General features: G+C 38.9%; 1 protein-coding gene across 2 annotated transcripts; it reads left to right on the plus strand.

The window, feature by feature from the left end:
• The first annotated feature begins 742 nt into the window (after positions 1-742).
• On the plus strand, positions 743-12,954 carry zbtb34 (zinc finger and BTB domain containing 34). 2 transcript variants are annotated; one of them, XM_023343817.1, is made up of 2 exons: positions 743-960; positions 6,361-12,954. In XM_023343817.1, the coding sequence occupies exons 1-2, from the start codon at positions 943-945 to the stop codon at positions 7,921-7,923; spliced, it is 1,581 nt and encodes a 526-aa protein (XP_023199585.1). In that variant the 5' UTR covers positions 743-942; the 3' UTR covers positions 7,924-12,954. The 2 variants fall into 2 exon arrangements, with proteins under 2 accessions (XP_023199585.1, XP_014327214.1); XM_014471728.2 differs by having other exon boundaries at positions 955-1,042.
• Positions 12,955-20,859: the final 7,905 nt, after the last annotated feature.

Raw genomic sequence — 20,859 nt, forward strand, 5'->3', positions numbered from 1 at the left:
TAAAACAGCAGCAGACATTCTCACAGCTTATTTTCCTTTATTATGGTTGGCACTAAGGTTATTTTCTATCCCTTTCATTGAGCTTTTACCCAAACAGTTGCACACATAGAAATAGATCGTAGACCTTACACAAGAAAACACACACACACACTTAAATTCACAATTTTGTCAGACTTACGTTTTCAAAACGACAAATACAGAAACATATTAACACAAACGAAAGATGTAACATGATGCAGGGTTCCAAACAAAGAAACTGTAATTTAACACGTTTTTATGTCAAATTACATTTTCAATTTAGATTTAGTTTGTGTATATTATTATTATTATTATTATTATTATTATTATTATTATTATTATTATTATTATTATTATTATTATTATTATTATTATTATTATTATTAACAGTGTCTTTATTATTGTTCCCTCATGTACAATACTTGAACACTGTTTCCTCTTGGAGCAACAAGAAGAAACAAATACTCGTTCAGTAAAACTTGTACGTGATTACATTTCTGCCATAAATCAAGTTACCACAGAATAAATATTAACTTTTGACTATAGTTGAAAAAAAAAAGTTAGACTAGACTGCACAATGTAATTTCTTTTTTTTTTATAAAACATAACCTTCAAGCCATCAGGTAAACTACTTCAAAGCAAAAGACACGAGCAGCTCTATTTCTCATTTTCTGCGAGTGCACGTCCCTCACCCCGTCATAGATTAAGAACATAATATGTCACCGTACAACACTGACTCAAGCAAGGGAGGGGCTGCTCTGCTGCAAGATACATTAGATAGAATGAATGCAACGAGCCTAAAGAACACTTCCTGTTGATGCAAAAATTGCAGCAGCAACTGCCTGACACATCTGGACTGTGGAAAAGGGGGGGAGGCCTGGCTGTAGTGTTAGCGAGCTGCTGAGGGGAATGGACAGCATCTAAATGCCAACCTTCAAGACGGTGAGTGTGGTGGACTTCGTCTTTGGCATGGACTGGTGACCATAGTGCGTTTGTTATGTCGGCACGTCGGTACCTTTTCAGCGTAAGTAATGGTGAAATAATTACCTACGACCGCACGCTAGCTGCTACCTACTTAGCCAGCGTTAGCCTGTGGGTAACGCTAGGCGCTGAAACGAAAGTGACTAGTAAACTGCGGCTAAGCGTTAGCATTGGCTAACTAGCCTTGTAGCTGGGTAATATTATAGCCGACATAGTTTCCACCCGAGTTCGACGTCGTAACTTGGTTATTAACTCCCAAGGGCTTGACAGTCATTATATAGTAATGAACCGGAGCCCACGATTTATGCTCGAATAACACAAATTGGAACATTTTGCTTAAGCAGTCCATTTCTCTGTGAAACTTGATTGTAGGCTAGCTAGTGTAGCTGGTTAGTCTCTGCTTATTTGATGCTTAACACGCGGGTTGTCCAGCCCACTGAATCGGCTGAAAGTGGTTCAGTAACTTTAACCTGACTTTAAGCTTTTTGTTGGAGTGAGACATGGTAATGAAAATGAGCTCGATGTGACAGTGAAGCTAGCGTGAACGGTAGCAGCTTTGCTATTCAGACCCTCTCCTCCTCCCCCATCATTACTCGCTGTACATTAAAGTTTGAAGCTGCTCCTATTTGCTTCTTGGCAGTCGACATATAAGAGTGTGCACTGTATGCCTCGACGCTTCCGTGGACTTGTAGGAGGGGGTTATTTTTTTATAAACGCAGATTGAACTACTCTCCAGGTTGAAAGTTGCTACATGTTATATGTGGTGTAAAGTAAAAGGGTTTTTTTGATAAACTCACTGTTCAAATATGATATGGCACCAGGGCTGCATTTAGATCCCATCTGTCAAAACTTCACTGGATTTCCCGGGGCGTGAGGAGGGCCAGCAGATATGGCAGCACACTTTGTTACAATTTGTTCTAAGAAAGTGAGATATGGCAGGACAAAGTGCAGGGACATGGCATATTATTTTTCAGTAAATCTAGGTCTCCTGGGTCACTGAAGGCAAGGTTCACTTCTGTATATTTGACAGTCATTTGTTCTTCAATTCAATTCAATAAAAATTATCCTTAGAAATGAATCAGTATTAATGTTGACATTTGAGATTGGCAACTGTAACCAGGCTTATTTAAACAAAAGCATATGCCAGATTAGATTGTTGCTGCCAAACTAGTTGCAGTGTTTACAAGTGCTTTGTGGTATTGAACCCCCACATTGTTTTGTTATTACAGCTCTGTGTTTGCTTTATGTGGTAAGTAGTTAAATTGTATTGATTCTAATTCTGTTTATGCTTTATTATTTTTCACTGAGAGGCATAGAGCAAACTGGTCACTTGGAAGGAAAGTTGTTCTGCAGTGCAATAGAAATGTCAGAAGTTTTATGTAATCCTCGTGATTACATAAAACTTCTGAAAAGCACATGCTTTTGTAATATTTTATTCCACATATACAGTACACAACTGTGTGTCCAAACTTTTGGTCTGTATATATATATTCAGATACTCAAAAAGTGCAACAAATGGCTAACTTTCAGTTCTTGTTGAGTTTAGTGCAAATCTGATCAACGTTCATGTATGGGGGAAGATCTTGCAATCACTTCATTTTCTGCTTCATTTATAAATACTTTTTCTGTAGGTGATACTGTATTCATTTTTGTTTAGATATAGTCCTTTAAAACAACAACAAAAAAAAGAAATAATTTTGCAATCAGCTTTCAGAGAAAACCAGATCAGCCAGGTATCAGTCCGAAGATGGTGTAGTGCTGTTAAAATATGTCACTTCTCCAGCCTTAATGGCCATTAAAATGCTTCACACCACAAGCCACATTCCCATATTTTTAGGTCGCTTTTTACTCTGTAGATAGAGCATTTCCCTCCAAATTTTCACTGTGCACTATGAAAATCCATTAAGGTTTAATTCCACCAACCAGTTATAACTCCTCCCATCCCTCTAATTGCCCTCCTGCTAAAAGAGGACTACAGTAAAAGTTATTGTGCATTTAGATATTTCTAGCAACTGAACAGCAAGCGGTCACTTTACTTCCACTGACTTCTGTTATAAGGATGTTGTATCAAATTTAATTTGCATTACCCAACTGGAACCTTAATCGGTCCACTCTCTTAATTTGGTTGGCTAATCTTTAAATTTATTGGTGTTTGTTAACAAAAGCATAATGCAAACTAAATCAAATGTAAAACATTTATTAGGGATGTTTGTTGATGGTATCTTGTTTTAAAACCGATGAGGAGGATAAAGACAGGCCCGAATGTTTCAAGATTCTAACTTTTCTTCATGTGCTTAGCACGTATTTAGCCTGAAATGAAGAAGAAAACAACAAGCTTCATGTATTGCAAACAAATCCAATTGGAGAACCCACCCACAAGGCTCAACGTGAAACCTTCAGCGCGCCATGCTGATTTCTCGCTACAGAAGGCTGTGTCGTTTTCAGGGTGTGTGTTATTTTCACTTCAGCAAAGTTGTGCACATCTTACTGTCCCCTAGGCCCTCCACAGTCTATTTTTATATGGGTGCTTTACTATCTGTTTTAAATTGTTCTTCATTCTGTGCTTGTTAAGCAGTTCTGTCCCATGTCTGGTGTGGCCCACAAACAGTTTTTCAAAGTAGGCAAATGCTGCCTGCTGATGTTGAAGTAAGCATAAACTGCTTTCCTGCTGACCGGTTTTTTTTTTCCCCTCCTCTAAATGACAAGCATTTTAATATATCTTTGTGGACCTACATAGCAGCAGCATCAAGCTCATTATCTAGCAAGAAATATGAGCTTAGCTCCAATTGTTTTGTTTTTTTGCATCCAAGCTGAGCATGTGATCCTCACACACCATGTACATTCTAGTTACTGAGCTTACATTCTTTGTCTGCCTTTCCATTTGGCTCCACCTAGTTTACATGTTGTAAAGAGTCTGTCAGTGTGAATATGTTTTATTTATTCATTGTCATGGCAGGAGTGAAAATCAGCCGTCTTACTAAAGATATTCTTATGCCTTGTCTTTCTGTTGCTAAGAATACAGGTTCATTGGACAGATGTTTTAAAAAGATGTCTTGGCAAGCTTTCGCAACTGGAGAAAATGTTTACATCCCCAGTGTGCTGACAGTACTCAGTTTGCATAGGATAGTGCTGAATAGCCGGCAAGGGTTATGAGGGAAAAATGTGGGACAGTCGAGGAGGTAGGAGAGAGCAGTTAAATCTAAACAGCTATCACAGCCTAAGAGGATAGTCCAGAATATTTGAAGTGAGCTTAAAGCTTTATAAGCAGTTAATATCTTATTTGCAATTGATAACTCTCTCTTGGCGTTTTAATTTGTTACAATAAAAAGCTTGTCCTAACAGAGGCCAAAACTGATACAGACTTCTACTTTTTTGTAAAAACTCCGTTCCCCAAAAGTTGTTTTAATAAAAGTTCTCTTATAACCTCAAACTATTAGCATGTACGCACAGAGTGGCTATTTACCAGTTATTATAAACAGAGAAAATGACGGGAAGAGGTGGTGCACCAAAGATCTGCCTTTTTCAAACACTAAGAACATAAAAAAAATATTTTCACAAACTGCCTCCCAACACCTCAGCCTCTTGGAACAACTTATTTGTATTTACTTGCCCTAAACATACTGGAGTTTCATTTTGAGGCCATTCTTTACCTGTTTGTGAGTTTATGCCTAATTTCAAACCAGTGTTTTTGATAACCTAATGTCAGGGAAAGTGAGACTCAAACAGGATTTGTTGGTGAATGTAAAAGACAGTAACTTTGCAAACGTGTCCTGACTGTAAGTTATAATTTATAGTCAATGTTTTTTTTCAGATGTATATCCTAAAAAAGCCTGCTACGTAGCGCCTGAATTCAACTCGTAGCTTTTTAGTAAATGTTGTCAATAAGTGACAGAATCTAGAAAGATTATCACACATAGACAATTGCCCCACATGAGTTGTTCCTAATTGTAGTAGCTTTTCTTTACAAGCCTTCTGAAGAATAATAGGTGCGTGCCGACCTCCCCGGCAGAACCAGATTTTCCTCTTTCTCCGGTACTGTATGTACACTATACCTTTTTCGGTCTGGCTCCAATGACTGTTAACGTTTCACTACAGTCACTGACAGGTAGACTTTGAACAGTCATTTGCGTAAGTTTTATCTGCTTTCCCATCAATTTCCGTTTAAGGTGTAACTATGTACCCAGCACCTTTCTTTTTAACGCCAACACTGTATAGAATTTTACGACAAGATTATAATACACCTGCTAAGCATAACATTTGACCAAAATAGACCCGAGCCATTATGATATGGGCTACACTAGACCACTAAGGGTTTGGCAACAGATTGTTGAAGTCCTATAAGGTGGGATGTCCATCAACGGAAATTGTTTGTTCAGCACGATGTAAGATGTTCTATTGGATTGAGTTTTATGGAATTTAAAGGCTACGTCCGCACTTGAAGCTAGTTGTGCTTCTCAAACCATTTCTAAACTCAAGGATCTGCAGCTTAAGCAGCCTTGTATGCAATGGTCTCTGATGCACTGTGTATTTTAGGTATAAAACGTTTAATGATATCAAGCTATATTAAGGTTTTTAAATCAATTTAAGGAAATGCTAGGAGGAAGTAGTACATAGAGTAATGCCACTGACAAACCTGCCCCATCACTTGCTGCACATTCCTCCTAGTCAAATAGCAAACCTTCAAAGTATGCAAACCTTTCAAGGTTTGCATACTTCTCCATTTTCTTTTGATAATAAGAAAGACATCTAATGCTATTTTTAAATATTTTGTCGCTGCGAAAAACAGAATTATGGTGTGCAAACTAAAGAGCTGTCACCCATCACATATATCAAGTCAAAGATGTTTTAGTTCACAGCTGGAAGCTATGAGCATAAAGTCTGTTAAGCTGCAGGCAGACTGCATGAGGAGATAATCTGTTCATCTCAAACTGCAGAAAGGAGTAATGCTTTTTACAGCAAGCATTTCAAAACAAACCCTAATTTGCGTGGGAGCCAATTCTAAGCTTTTCTTTCAGCTCGAAGTGCTTCAACATCAGAGGAGCTTTTATTGGGTCAGTTCTGCCAGAAAGGTTTCATTTTCATCAATGTCAAACACTTATAAATATTATAGATTAATTAGCAGCGGTTGAAATGATAGTTTCTTTCCCGATACGGACTCTCTCAGCTCTTTATGCTTTCCCATTTGTTCTCCTTCTGACACAACAGATGTGGGGAAAAGTGTTCACTTGTTGCCTATTGTGTTCAAGCTACTAACATATGTAAGGGTTACTGTCTTTATCCCACAGTGGTCATGGTATTCTGTATATATTACAATGTGTGTATGCAGAACATTAAAACGAAAATTGTTTTTCTTCTTTTCAGGCTGTCGACAAACTGGAGAAACATATCCAAGAAATGGACGACGGCAGCTACATCGAGTTTGATGTGCCGGAGTTCAGTAATACAGTTCTGACCCAACTCAACGAGCTACGGCTGCAAGGGAAGCTGTGCGACATCATCGTCCACATTCAGGGCCAGCCATTTCGAGCTCACAAGGCCGTCCTGGCGGCTAGTTCACCCTACTTCCGTGACCACTCAGCCCTCAACACCATGAGTGGCCTTTCCATTTCAGTCATCAAAAGCCCTGAGGTGTTTGAGCAGCTCCTCGCGTTCTGCTACACGGGTCACATGTCCCTCCAGCTCAAGGATATTATCAGCTTCCTCACGGCGGCCAGCTTTTTGCAGATGCAGGCAATCATTGATAAGTGCACCCAGATCCTGGAGAGCATCCATTCCAAGATCAGCCTCCCAGTTAATGCTTGTAGCCCAGATAAAGACAGCTCGCAAATCAGTCACAATGGTGTAAACGACAGCAACCTGTTCATAAACCCTACCCAGATCTCCCCCCCTTATTACCCTCGGCAGAGCCAGGGAGTCAGCGAAGCTCGGTCGGAGCAAGCAGGCAAAGGACAGGGCCGGGTGCGGCAGCCGCAAGAGGAGGGGCAATCCGATCGTGGCAGTAGCGATGGCGTGTCAGAGCACGATGCAGTCATCGAAGGTGACACCGAGCAAATAGAACTGATTGGCAAAGATGGGCAAGTCACAGATGTGCATGTGAAGGTAGAAAAGAACGACAGGCCATCTTGCTCAGATAGTTCCTCAGCTGGTGACGATGGTTACCACACAGAGTTTGTGGACGGAGAACAAATTGTGGCGGTGACCGTGGGTTCCTACGGCCCAGTCATCCAGCCTGCTGCCTATTCTTACTCAGGGCTGTCCTCCTCCTGCTTCGTCAACCTCAGCAACTCCAGTCCTTCTCGCTCCATCCTCAGTGGCTTCAGAGGTGGGAGAGCCCGATCAAAGCGCCCAGTGGCTATCCCGGCAGGGGTCCTGAGTCAAATGAAACCCGCTTCGGACGACGCCGAATCAGCCGTGGGCTCTGCGGGGTTGGAGAATGACGTGCGAGAGCGTAGCCTCCGGAGCCAGTGGTACCCGTACAACGAAAGACTCATATGCATCTACTGTGGAAAGACCTTCAATCAGAAAGGGAGTCTGGACCGCCACATGCGCCTGCACATGGGAATTACCCCATTTGTTTGTAAGTTCTGCGGCAAGAAGTACACAAGGAAAGACCAGCTGGAGTACCACATCCGTGGCCACACAGACAACAAGCCCTTCCACTGTCAGATCTGTGGTAAGTGCTTCCCATTCCAGGGCACCCTTAATCAACACCTGCGGAAGAAGCACATGGGAGCGTCAGAGGCTAGCAATCACACGAACTCCCCGGAGAGAACCGAGGATAGCTCAGGTCAAAAGGACCAGGGTGATACACCAGAGGGGATGGCCTATAAGGCGCAGTATGCGGAAGAGGCACCAGCCAATGATATGGAGGAGAGTTCCAAATGCAGTCCAGAGGAGGCTCAGGCATCCAGATGTGATTTTTAAGGTCCTGCTTCAGGTTATGGAAGCTTTAAAATATGATTAGTTCAACTCAATCTAAAGAACTCACTTTTTTTGGAATCCCTCTGCTATGAACCTTTCTTGATACAAGCGTTTCTGTCAGTTGTTTTTTTTTTTTTTGGTAAAATTGATGCAGAGAATGAGTGAAAGAAAGTGGATGCTTTATTATAGAAATTCTTTCAAGCAAAGGGAGTCACAACGTACTATTTTTGAGGTGGTCCCAATAATCAAGACCTCCAGTTGATTGCTCTTTTTATCTTTCCATGTTTTTTAAAAAAAAATATTTACAGAGTTATATAGGCATGTTGCAATAATTGATAATGTGAAAGCTCTGGTAAGATGCTTGTCATATCACCTTTTTACCTGACCTGTTTTTGCACATGTGGCCACTGGAGGTCACTTACTCACAAGGAATGATTTTTCTGCCAGTGCAAAGCTTCGTGTGACATATCCATTTAATACCTCATGTTATAACTACATACTCATAACAGACAGTATTTTAACTTCAATGAAACTCACCGGGTTCTACCTCATAGCCAAGAACCTAGCCGGCACAGACGTGTTCACCGTTTGAAATCCGTTTTAGCTTTTATGTACAGTTTATCTTATTGCCAAACGCTGTAACACTTATTCTTTTTACACAAAGCCTTGATACTAGGGTGGGAAATATTCCTTGCTGATTGTATGGATTAGGGACAAAGTCCTTGTCAAATGTCTATGGTCAGCCAGGTTAAAATTATGATCAAGAAGGTGCTATGTTAGGAGTGCATAAAATCTGCAAGCTTACTTGTGTGCTTCTGGCAAATATTGCGGACAAATTAAGAAACTGGCCCTGTTATGATTTCAAGACACGTTTTACTTTCTGTCTGGTGATACTTGCTTTACAAATACACTTCAGGATTTTATCCCACATCACTACTGGAAGTCTCACTCAGTTGGTCCAGGTGTGGTATTAGATACTGTCACCCATGAAATGGGTGAAATATGTCCACGAAGTAAAGTCACATGTATACCTCTTTACCCTATAGGCTAATTTACAATGAATTAACTTGTGTCTGTTTTATAAAGAGGAAGGCTTCCAATGTAATACTCAGTATCTGACAGAGACAAGCGTACTTGCTGTTAACTAAGCACAGCTTAGGGACCAGCTTGAACAATATGCAAAAAGAATGAACAAAGGAATCTCAGCCATTGCCTCATAGTTTATATTCCGTCATTTATAAAGGCTCATTTTGTTTTGTTGTGTTTGTTGGGAATCCAATTAGGAGTGTGTTCCTCTGTGTCATTGTCGTAGATGTGGCATAGCTGGATTAAGGTTAAAAGATAAATATGTGGAAATGTGGTCAGTTTTTAAAAGTATTAGAGCACTTTGCAGAGTTAGGTTTCAGCTTAGTGCCAGCCCACTGATTAAAAGAGCAGAACTTCGATTAAAAGAGCAGAACTTCGATTAAAAGAGCAGAACTTCGTTTTGTGGTTCTTGATGCATATTTGGAGTATAACTTCAGTCAGAGAAAAGTACAAAAACTTTGTTGCCATTCTGAAATCTTATAAATACTATTGGCTTAAAGTCATGCATGTGGCATGACATTGTTATTTTTATTTTTTATCTATACTCATTGTGTTATTTGGGATCAGGGAAGGGGATCTTATTATGTATAAAAAGGCGCTAAAAGTGCCAAACTAACTGTTTGCGAGTTTAAAACTTAGCCGGGTGGTTCTGTTTGTGCTACTCTACTTCTTTATTTGCCATCCAGCTGTTAAATGCCTTTTTTTGTGTGTGTGTGTGTGTGTGTGTGTGTATTTTTAAAGAACACCTACTATAGACTTTTATTTTCTCCCATCTGGGCCATGTTGAATTTTATGCCAATGAACTAAAAATGTATTACATCATAGTTTATTTCATATAATTTCCATAATTATTGTACGTTTGGTGGAAGATTCTGTTATTTGCTTTAGTCTAAAATTACGTGGGATTTTTATTTTGTTACTTCTCTGAATGTCCTTACGTCATCTTTACGCTTTTAACGGATGAGACAGTGACACCAAAATGTGGAGAATTTCTCTTAAATCGGCATGTCTCGCTTTACTTTAGCAGTGTGTTCAAATGAAGTTCTCACTTTCACTTATCACAAGGAGTCTGTCAGCCTATAAATGTTTACCAAGTACAATTTTATCTCTGTCAAACGCTGACAACATGCGGGTTTGTCAGCTGATTTGACCTCATCAATATAAGTTGCTGACTAATATAAATTTTACCATAATCTTTACCAGTCTAAAAGGAAAACATCCACATTCGTTAGAATCATCTGTTGAATAAGTAAAAAAAAAAGCCTGTTAAATTAATCTTGTGCCAAGACATTACACCAAAGACTAATAGGTGATTTTTAGAGTCCGTTTTGATTATACTAGTTTAATGCTCAGTAATATAGGATAAGGTGATTGCTATTTGCAAGTTTGGTTTCTCAGCTTATAACAATCAATTGTGACAGATTTAAAGAACATTTTCAATAGGTAAGTCAGTAATGTTATATTTTAAGCCATAGAAAAGTTCAATAAGTTTTGTAATTATTAAGTCTTCAAAAAGAAAAAAGAGAGAGAGAGAGAATAGAGTGGCATCCTAAACCTCGTGCCTTGCCACAAGCTTTATACTTTAGATTCTGGCACTCTCTACATATAAAAATACTTTCTTCTATTTCACAACTACATACTACATTGTTTCAATTTGAAAAAAAATCTCTATAAATTACGCAGTGACTTCTGGTGGTAGTGTGGTAAATTATTCAGAAGGATATGAATACAGTATCGAGGCACTGTTAAGTGTGTACCAAGAATGAGTTGGACCTAAATTTAATCTATTGGACTCTGCTAAATCTGGTCTCTAACTTTCACCTAGTCTTTTTTTTTCTTCTTCTTTTTTTGGGGGGTTGGGGGAGTGGGTGGTTGGGTGGGCACAGGGACGGGCCGCTGATTTTAACTGATCTTTGTAGCAGTCGATCGCAATCAAACAAGGCAGACTTGTTTCCAACAACCAACCGCCCCATGTTCGCAGACTGTACTCGGACAATCTGAGTCATGCACTGTATTTGAAGCATTTCAGTGAAGGAAGATGATGCATGAAAAACAACAGTCTACTTCCTTTTTTTTTTTTCCTTATTATTTTGGAGCAGGAAACTGCCTGAATATTCAGCAGATAATTAATGAATATTTGTGCGGGGGGAAAAAAGAAGCTTATTCTCATATACTGTAGCCAAATTGCACGTTGCTCAGCCAGAAAATTATAAAAATGCTAACTGATAGATTTAACTTAAGTTTTCTTGTAATTGTTTCATTGACTGTGCACTTATATTTGTCAAAACTACATACCAGTTCCAACCGGAAAGTCTACTTTATCTCCTTATTTACATTTAAGGAACTCAGTAATTGTTCCCACAGTTATTTTGGTAGGTAGGTGGGGATGTTGTTCCCTTAAGTGGTGCTTTTAGCTTATTAAATAATGTATTCATGATTGGTGAATGGAGGCAGAATTGTTTAAAGGCTTTTTATTTTATTTTATTTTTTAAATAAACCATAGCTACTTCTTAGATAGTACACACTTCCAGAACCAACTGAACTTGAAACACTCTCAGATTGGCTCTTTGTCAGTTTTTAGGTCCACCTCTTCGAAAGGAACCGGACATGCATTTTGGGCCACAAGTAATCAAAAGGAAGTGTTTACAAGGAAGGCTGTCAGACTACTTCTTTTTAAAATTGCAGCTCGTCCTATTCCTTTTATAATAAACTCACTTCAGGTAGTTGACGAACACTGATACAGGCTTAAAAAAATCACAAGTCTTCCATAGATTTTCAGTCAGTTTCTGTCCACTGTGTATTATTGAAAGAAAAGCAATAACCTCTTTTTTAATATTATTTGAGAGAGTGATTGTGGGGTATTGGGATCATCAAGCCTAATGAAATATTGGCCTGTCATGTATCAAACACAACAACGTCAGGGAGCGGATGAGCTGAAGTAGGACCAGGACGATTTTAATATTGCTTTATCTTTATTATTTTTTTTAGAATACTTTGGATGGTTTGACTTTGCTTTTCACAACAACAAAAAAGAATATTCGATCAAAGTTTTTGTTGTTAAAGAGATGTTTCAGATGCTCATCGAGATGCAGCGGGAGTCGGTGAACTGCAACAACAACTGGGCGCTCAGCGGCACCGTTTATGGAGGTGCACGTCCAGCTGAGCGAAACGATGAAAGGGATTTCCGGGCTGTATCGCCACTGTTGTGGAGCGTGGGCCGTCTGTCGACATGTTGAGGTTCAGCGATCCTCGGCGGCTCCTCAGGATTCAAAGCTGTAGTTCAGGATCGGAGGAGAACAGTTCCTCCTAATGTTTTCCGCCCTGCCCCTACACTCTGCACTACAAAGTGTCTGACTCTCATGTATCTATTGACAAGGCAAAAAAAAAAAACAATCAAAAACCTCAAACTCAGGGTAAATATATTTTGCTAAAATATAGCTATATCCTTGGACACCGACTTCGTGTCCGTATCCTAAACGTTTGCTTCTCCTCGGGCGGGGAACCAAGTCTTCACTCCCCAAACGTTCTGCCTCATGCTCTGAATGAGCCCTTAGTTCCCACAGAGCTGAAACCTGAGGCCCGCCGAAGACCACGAACCGAACCGTGACAGCAGAAACGACTCGGCTCCAGTTTTTTTTGTTTTTTGTTTTGTCCACTCTATACACACAACCTCACAACCCAACTGTGAACCTCAGAACTCTACTGTTTTGTACAACTATGAAGTAAATGAAGCTAGCTACAGCTATAGACGTTGTATCTATTGCCATTTATGAATTTATTTTATAGCATGAAATAGATATATTTATTCAAATTATATATTTTACTCATAATCATTCTGTGCTGCTTCATTTTGGTTCTTAAGCTTGTAAATTGCCTTTTTATTATCTTAAAAAAAAAAATGTCCATAGAATAATGCGTTTGTAAAATAAAGACGCTGATTTGGCTCTGTTTTGTCTTTTCTTTGCGTACAAGTTGAAGTTGGTGAGTTCATGCGTTAACATCTGCTTGCAAATATCTAATGATTAGAAGAAATTCTGGAGTTCAATGCTTTGGATCAGCTTTCATGTACAGGTGCAGCTCAATACATTTGTAGAGTAAAATATACATTTAGTAATTAAATTAAAAACATTGAAATTCACAAATATAGTTTTATTACACTGAATGCTATATCAAGCATTTCTGTTAGTTTTCCTGATTGTAACCTAACGCTAACAACATTTTTTTTAAAGATGAGATTAGAATTTTACATGAAAGGGATCTATATTACAGAAATATCTGGACAACCATGGGGAAGAAGTCATTAACACCTTACAAAGAGGTTAAGTAAAAAAAAAAAAGATTGCTGAAGAAAACAGTTGTTCAAAGTGCTGTATTTATATAATACTACTGGAAAGTTCAGTGGAAGGTAGAAAAGCTGGGTAAAAGTCCACAAGCAAAATGAATAATCCAAAGCCTATTTAGGATTTTATTTGGGGGGTGGGGGGGAGTTCAGTAGATGCGGAGTTGGAGCTTCAAGAGTCACCACTCTGGGTTTTTTTTATTTTTTATTTTTGCCTTTAAGTTCCACTTTTTAATCGGTTTGAGTATGTGTTTAAATTTCTTAAGTACTGAAATATGCTAGTTGTTTGAAAGTATTGGATTTATTGCACCTGTTATAACACAAAGTGTGTGAATGAGAAAGTAAGCATGTATGTGTGCAGCTTGTCCCTCCAGAGGGAGCTAGAGAATAATTTTTCAGAAGAGCAATAATCGCCTTCGGCCTTCAGTGGTTGTTTTAATTTCACTCCTAAAATAATGATTAATACTAAAGGTTAAATACTAATTCAGAGTGATAATTAGCAACTTTTTTGTTAGGTCGCAGCAATTCAGAAGGACTTTTCTTCGCCTTCCCAGATAAAACTGGAAATATTGTGATCCATCCAAGTCACAGAGGCCAAGTAGCAGTGTATAAAACAATAAACGGCATTAGTCCCAGATGCCTGGTGATAAAACAGAAATTTATCACCGGTCTTGATGGTTCTCAAGACCAGCTAAATTCTTTACATAATTTTTGCCAATGTTACTTTTCCTGTCCCTGCTGTGTCCGAAAAAATCCATCCGAGGGGAGAAACACTTTAACTGCACGGCGCATGTGGTAGGACTAAGGGCATTATGTTCTTTTTTTTTTTAACAGAATCAAGTGTCTCATAAATCACCATTTGCAGCTGCATGCTACATTAATATAATGCTAACTATAGTGTTTCTTCTTCCCCTCGGTTAGTATCATAGCTCTGCAACATGGGGTGTAAAATTTGCATCATTTAATGCATAAAAAAAAATCGGGTAAAGTTTATGAATTGACAGTGTTATGGGATTGTAAGCACATGCGATCCTAAAATAACAGCCTAAAAATCTCTGCTTGGAGGAATAAGAGTTTAAAAGGAACCACTAAACATGAGGCCGGGAACCCAGAGGTTGCTGTGTTTCCACAAGGATCTTTAAATACAGTATGATGTGATTCGGGTTTTTAACACCAACGTGGACGGATCAGAGAAACTCGGATTATTGTGTCACACTTTCCTGAAATTGCAACTTTGAAAGGACCTTTCATGTCTGTTCGACTTTGAGGCGATCCTACGACAATTGTTTAAAATGCTGTGGGGAAAAAAAAAATGTATCTCTGTACTCTTGAGATTAATTCTGTTTTTGAAATAAAATGCAGTTTTCATCATTGGAAAAAAAAAATTATCAGCTTTTCTTGGGGGAGTGAATTTGCTGGCGTGCTTTGAATCATTGTCCTCCTGCATTACCAAAGTACATTTAAGCTTAACGTCTGAAATTGATGTCCAGACATTCTCATTCTGGAAATACAAATTCTGCTGTTATATTTCAATAATTCTCAAAATTAACAGTCATTATTTGGATACTAAAGGAATAACACTGTTCAGTCGTAGTGGACATGAAGCTGTTTTTAATATTGCCAAAACTTTGAATGGCAAGTTAAGAGCTGCCTGTGTAGCTGATTGATTAACCAGTTAATATCAGCTTACAGAGTTCAGAACAACACAAAGATAAAATATTTGGCACAATGAGCACATCTCTCTGAAAATTGATACTAAATTTAAAATACTAAATTGTCAAAATCAAATGAAGTGCGATGAACAACAAACGCATGCTGTGGAAAACTTTATTGTGACTCTAAAAATGAACCCAGTATATTGTTTTACCTACAACAGCATCAAGCTGATGCTTGTCTGTATTTTATTCATTTCAACTCTTTCTTCACTTTCTGTCACACTGTTATGCTATCTTATGGTGGCAGACAAGTCAGTGCCAGTTTTAAGGAAGCGGAAAAGCAGAAGAACACAAATGAGTTTCTCCTCCTACAGAAAATGTTAAATTGAAGTCTTCTGGACCTCAGGTCCGTTTTGTCCCGGGTGGAATTCCTTTCACAGACCGATCAGTCTCACAAAATAGTTGTGACAGGTAGGGAAAGTTAACCTTTGACTCCAGTTAAAAACGTCCAGTGGCTTCTGGTGTGCCTGCGCCAAATGTGACAGAATGGAAAACATTTCAAGAAGGAAATGTGCGAAAACTACCAGCGAAAAGGAAAAACATAATTTCCTCCAAAGCAGTAGCATATTATCCACACGGAGGCGATTTGAAGCATTTATGTATTTGTAACGTTAGCTGCCAGCTAGGCAATGCTACGTGACAGAATAGATCCAATATGGTAGGAAAACACTGAAACAAAATAGGTTAAACCTTAGTTTGTGTGGTGCGCAGTGACTCCAAATGCCACGTCTGTGTATTTGTCTTGACCACAGGTTTGACATTTTGATCTATGACGAATCCATACTGAAAAGTAACTCTATATTAGCCAAATTTATTTCCTCACCCATCTAATTAATCAAATTTGGGTGATTCAATCACTAGGAATGCAGATGACCTTGACAAACCTTTGTGAACAAATGAATGAAGTCCAGTTGCCTCACTATTAAATATTCCACAAAGGAACTTACATAGCCCTACAAGATGGCTGAATTTTTAAAAAATTTCTGCCCAGCAATTAAAAAGAGCTATTGCCCATTATCACAAACACTTGCCTGCAATTGTTGCCGCTAAGAATGGCACAATCCATCTTTAGTTTTAAGGGGCTACTACATTTTTCTGCACTGACCCCGGGAGTTTGGAACAGCTTTTTACCTTTAATAAATAAAATCCACAATTGATTTTTGATTAATTTCTTTGATAGCTGATTTTAGATTATTTAATGTTTTTTTTTTCTGCAGCTGGGATATCGAACAATGGAGTGAGAAGAATGTGGCTTCTTACAGATTTCTTTTGTTTTGCTTTTGTTCACACGTCAACATTTCAGATGTCCTAACAAATATTTATATGTCAAACCTGAGTAAATAGAAGCCAGCAGTTTGCAAATTATTATTTCATTTAGTAAGGACACCATTGCCCGCCCACTGACCACAATGATCATAATTTTTTGTGATAACTGGTAATTAGTCTTTTACATCATTGCAGAGAACTTTTTGCCCACTTTTCTTTACCAGATCACTTTGATTCAGCCAAATCAAAGTGGCTGATTTGGCCACTAGGCTGTTTTCGAGCAAGAATGACTTGTTCACAGTCAAGCTATAGTACTTCTAATAGATTTATATCCAGCCTTTGATTAGGCCAGTCCAAAACCTTCAATTTTTATGTTATGAGTCACGTAGAAGTGAGCGTACTGGTGTGTTCCTGATTATTTTTCTGCTACATAAACCAGGCTCAAGTTCATGAACCGATGGTCAGACATTCTCTTTCAGTGTTTTTAGTAGAAAGCAGAATTTATGGCTCCAGCAATTGCGTCTCCAGACCATCTCACTAACACCCCCAGGCTTAAATGTAAGTATGAAGTTCTTCTTTCATTTTTATTTTGTGTTAGATTGAACCAGATGTTTCTTGACTCACATCCTCCAAAAAGTTCCACTTATGTCGCTGCAGTCCAAAAAGTATTTCCCCAAAAGTCTAGATATCACTGAAATTCTGTGTGGCAAAAGTGAGATGGGCTTTTATGTTCTTTTTTTTTTTTGTCAGCATGGAGTTACGACTCTTAACTCTCCCATGATCCCGATTCAGTCATGTTAATCACGAATCCCTACCTGCAGTACTTTGGATTCTAATATGGATCATTTTGTGACCTCCTGGATGGACTCTTGGGAAAGAAAATGTGATAAGTCAGTCACTACTCGATTTCTGAACAGTGACTCTCATTGTAGTGTGTAGGAGTCACAAAGTCGCAGATTTTGTTTCTCACCTGTTCTTGAATTTCTTTAGAACGGAACGTGGAGTGTTGCTTTTTGAGATCTGTTTGTCTACTTCATGCTGCAAGAAAGGTTCTGTTTGAAATTATTTTATTGATTCTGTGGATTTGAATGTAATCAGACTTAGTGGAAATTACCCTCAACTGTCCAAACTCTGTGATTAATCTAAAATAAGTCAGGATTGAACTGTATCCATGATCACATAACTGTCTTCACAGCCAGTTACCATAAGCATGTGATTGTCGCTGATGCCAAGGGAGATACAACTAGACGGTCTTCCAGGGGTGGGCAATCCTGGTCCTCGAGGGCCGGTGTCCTGCAACTCTTAGATGTCTCCCTGATCAAACACACTTCAATCCAACAGCTGAATCACCTCCTAAGTGCAGTCAAGTTCTCCAGAGTCCTGCTAATGACCTCATTATTTGAATCAGGTGTGTTGAAGTAGAGATACATCTAAAGGTTGCAGGAGACCGGCCCTCGAGGCCTGGAGCTGCTCACCCCTGGGGTAATCCCATAGGGCCAGGCTGCTTTAGAGTAATTTCTTTTAAATAAATTAAATCATTAGTTGAAAACTGCTTTCTGCATTTTTAATGCGACAAAAAAGCATAAACACAAGCAACGTGTGAGGGGCTGTAAATTTTCTCCAGTTGTTCGAAGAACCGAAGCAAAAGTGTGGCTTTCTAGAGTACAGCTGACCGGTAAGAACAGACTTACAAAGATAACTTGATTATGCAGTTTTTTTTAATTTTATTTTAATTTTTTTTAAAAAGACAAAAAAAAAGCATACTATAAAAAAATAAATAAACAAATAAAATCTGTTGCACAAAGGAAAATTCCTCTTATCATTCCCGAAACGATTTCCTGTAAATCTCCACAGAGGATTTGTAGACCATTTGGAAGAGCATGGAATAGTGGTCACGGTGTGTGACTATAAAGTTATACCAGGATCTGCACATCTCCTCAGTTAGAAATCGGCTCACATGCTGAACTTTTGGAAAGTGGGGGAAAAAAAAAAGAAAAAAAAAATTCCACTATATAAAAAGCAAATACCTCACCACTATTTTACACGTTTCCATTTTGAAGCTTAACTAATAACTTCCATGTGCATCAAAAGTGTTTTACAGCAACAACTGGGAATAGCTCTTGTAAACGGTTTGGAAAAAGAGGCAGGTTTTTTGTTGTTGGGTTTTTTTTTTTTTTTTCTTACACTGAGTCAACGTTTGCTGCTTTCTTATATATTTTTGAAAGTCAGATGTAGGAAAAATTCTGTTAAACCTAAACTGCAGTTAGATTATGGCAATGTGAAGCCCTGGCTAAAGTCAGCGTTCAGTCAGTTCAGTGGAATGCTCAATTACACAGATGTCAGACGGGCTGCCACTTCTGAGGAAGAACGCTGAAATGATAGCCGGACTCTTGTACAAGTGCATGTCATGTCTGTCTGTGGTGAGTTATCGCCAACAAATGCAGTGAATCACATCGACGAAGAGAAGGCAGAGCGGAAAAAGGGATGAAAAGATGGATTTGATTATACTTAATGGTTACGGTTAGCACAATGGTTCATGATTAATGTTTCACTTGAGAAACTGTTCGGTTTGAAGGAAACAAAATGGGAGTTAGTGTTTTGTCACAGTGTGACTCTATTATATCTGTAATATTCAATAATTTTTATAACTGAACTCTAAAACTTCAGCATGTGCTCGTATTTTATAAAGTCTTTCAAGGAGGAATTTTCTCCAATCTCATCTCCAGTAGACCAAAGGATTGTGGGTAACGTGAGACGCAGGGACAGACTTGTGTGTGATGCTGAACCAACAAAGACTGCACAATAGAGTTCTGACAGATTGCGGCTCTTCTCCGTTTTACATTTACACATTAGCTTCTAGTACATATATAGGCTAAATATAAAATGCACTATATACTTGTACACCAAGTGGTGCATTGCGGACAAGACATCTGATTAATAGCAGATGGCATTTGGTGATTTACGTCACTGCAAACTCCAAATCTCATAATTACAGGGTCGCTCTTTTTTATTAAGTACACACTCTAGACAATGGGTTTGTATAAATACAACAGAAGGACCACTGTTTCATTTGTAAACAGTCTGTGCTTGCATAGCACTTCATCAAGGCCAGTAGGCCCCAAAGCTACATCCAGTCTTTCACCTATACATTCACACGCCGGTGGTAATGAAGCTACATTATAGCCACAGCTGCTCTGGGGTAGTCTGACAAAGGCCGGGATTGAAACTGGCAGCCTACCAGTTACTCCTACCATCTTCAGCTCTTATGCATTTAGATTTTTAGAAATGTGTTCAGGACTTTGTAAAAATCCATTGTAAATTCCTAAGTATACGGCATCATTTGTCCCCTCGACAGATGTTTGCTTCACAGAGAACCGAATGTCGCCAAACGAGCCTTGTGACCAAGGCTCCTAGTAAAAGCAATCATGATCTTTTCCGTTGCGACTACTAAGTGAAATAGGCATTGCGAGAGGCCAGGAAAGTTAAAGCATTCCTCTATTAAAAGTTCAAGCATGCAGACTTTAACAGATGGGACACAACAATGCAGGCTCATTGAAAGCTCCAGGTTTGAAGGTTCAGGAAATGTGGGCTCCTTTTGTGCTGAGAGAGCAGTATGTCAGCTCAAGGTTTTCCATGTTGGTTGAGGAGTGGGAGCGGAACAGGCCACCCTTACTCAAGGTTTTCCACTGTGGTGAGTCTTCAGACTTGCACGGCGTCCAACGAGTCTGTCCTCTATGTTTACGGAGACAATGAAACGCTGTCCTTTCTTTTTTTTCACCACCATTAAGTTGATTGAGAAAGCAGACATTTTGTGTTTGTGTATCTGGTAAGACCCCTTTTAGCAACTCATTCATGTTTTGTTAAGGAAAAGACACTGCTGACAGGAATGACAAGTGGCGTGCTCAAAGTCTTAACTTCGTCCTGTTTAAAGACTCTGTGACATGTGGAAAATAGCCGTTCAGCCAGATTTAACAGCCACCGTGTGTCAGCTTCATGCAGGTTAAAGCGTCTTTGACACTGTCACACAAGAATGTAAACAATCCTGTTCATGGGTAATTTTGTACCTGAAACTGAACATTTTCTGCGTATAATTGTTCTCCGATTAACTCCATATATACGTTAAAGACTGAAAAAAGAAAAATCTTTCACCTTTAGTTTGCTGTCGGAAAACGGTATTAACACAGTTGGGTTCATTGCGATGTTAAGTCATTTTCCTGTCACTCTGACAAATTGAGGATTACAGAGCATTTTAGCTGTCAGTTGAAGAGACTGCTGGATGCATTAAGTTTACTAGCCTGTCATTTTTCATCAGTCACGCTAACTATACGGGATATTTGAGTATGTGTAGACGCTGGAGCAGAATGTTGGAGGCACAATGCTTTCTGAGGCCATGTTTAAATATTCAGTGTTAGAAATTGTATATGTAGGATTTGTATGCACATTTGTAATATGACTTGATCAGATTAAACCATGAAATTATAGAAAAAAATCTGACACGTTTGCCGTATTAAACCGTCCACAGAAGATGTAATA

This window comes from Xiphophorus maculatus, chromosome 12, assembly GCF_002775205.1.
Source record: "Xiphophorus maculatus strain JP 163 A chromosome 12, X_maculatus-5.0-male, whole genome shotgun sequence".
Lineage (NCBI taxonomy): Eukaryota > Metazoa > Chordata > Actinopteri > Cyprinodontiformes > Poeciliidae > Xiphophorus > Xiphophorus maculatus.

Bases quoted from the DNA above. Each gene is read 5' to 3' on its own strand.
- zbtb34 (XM_014471728.2), top strand. From the start codon at position 1,016: ATGTCGGCACGTCGGTACCTTTTCAGC. The intron at 1,043-6,360 runs GTAAGTAATGGT...TCTTCTTTTCAG, and splicing joins CACGTCGGTACCTTTTCAGC to GCTGTCGACAAACTGGAGAA.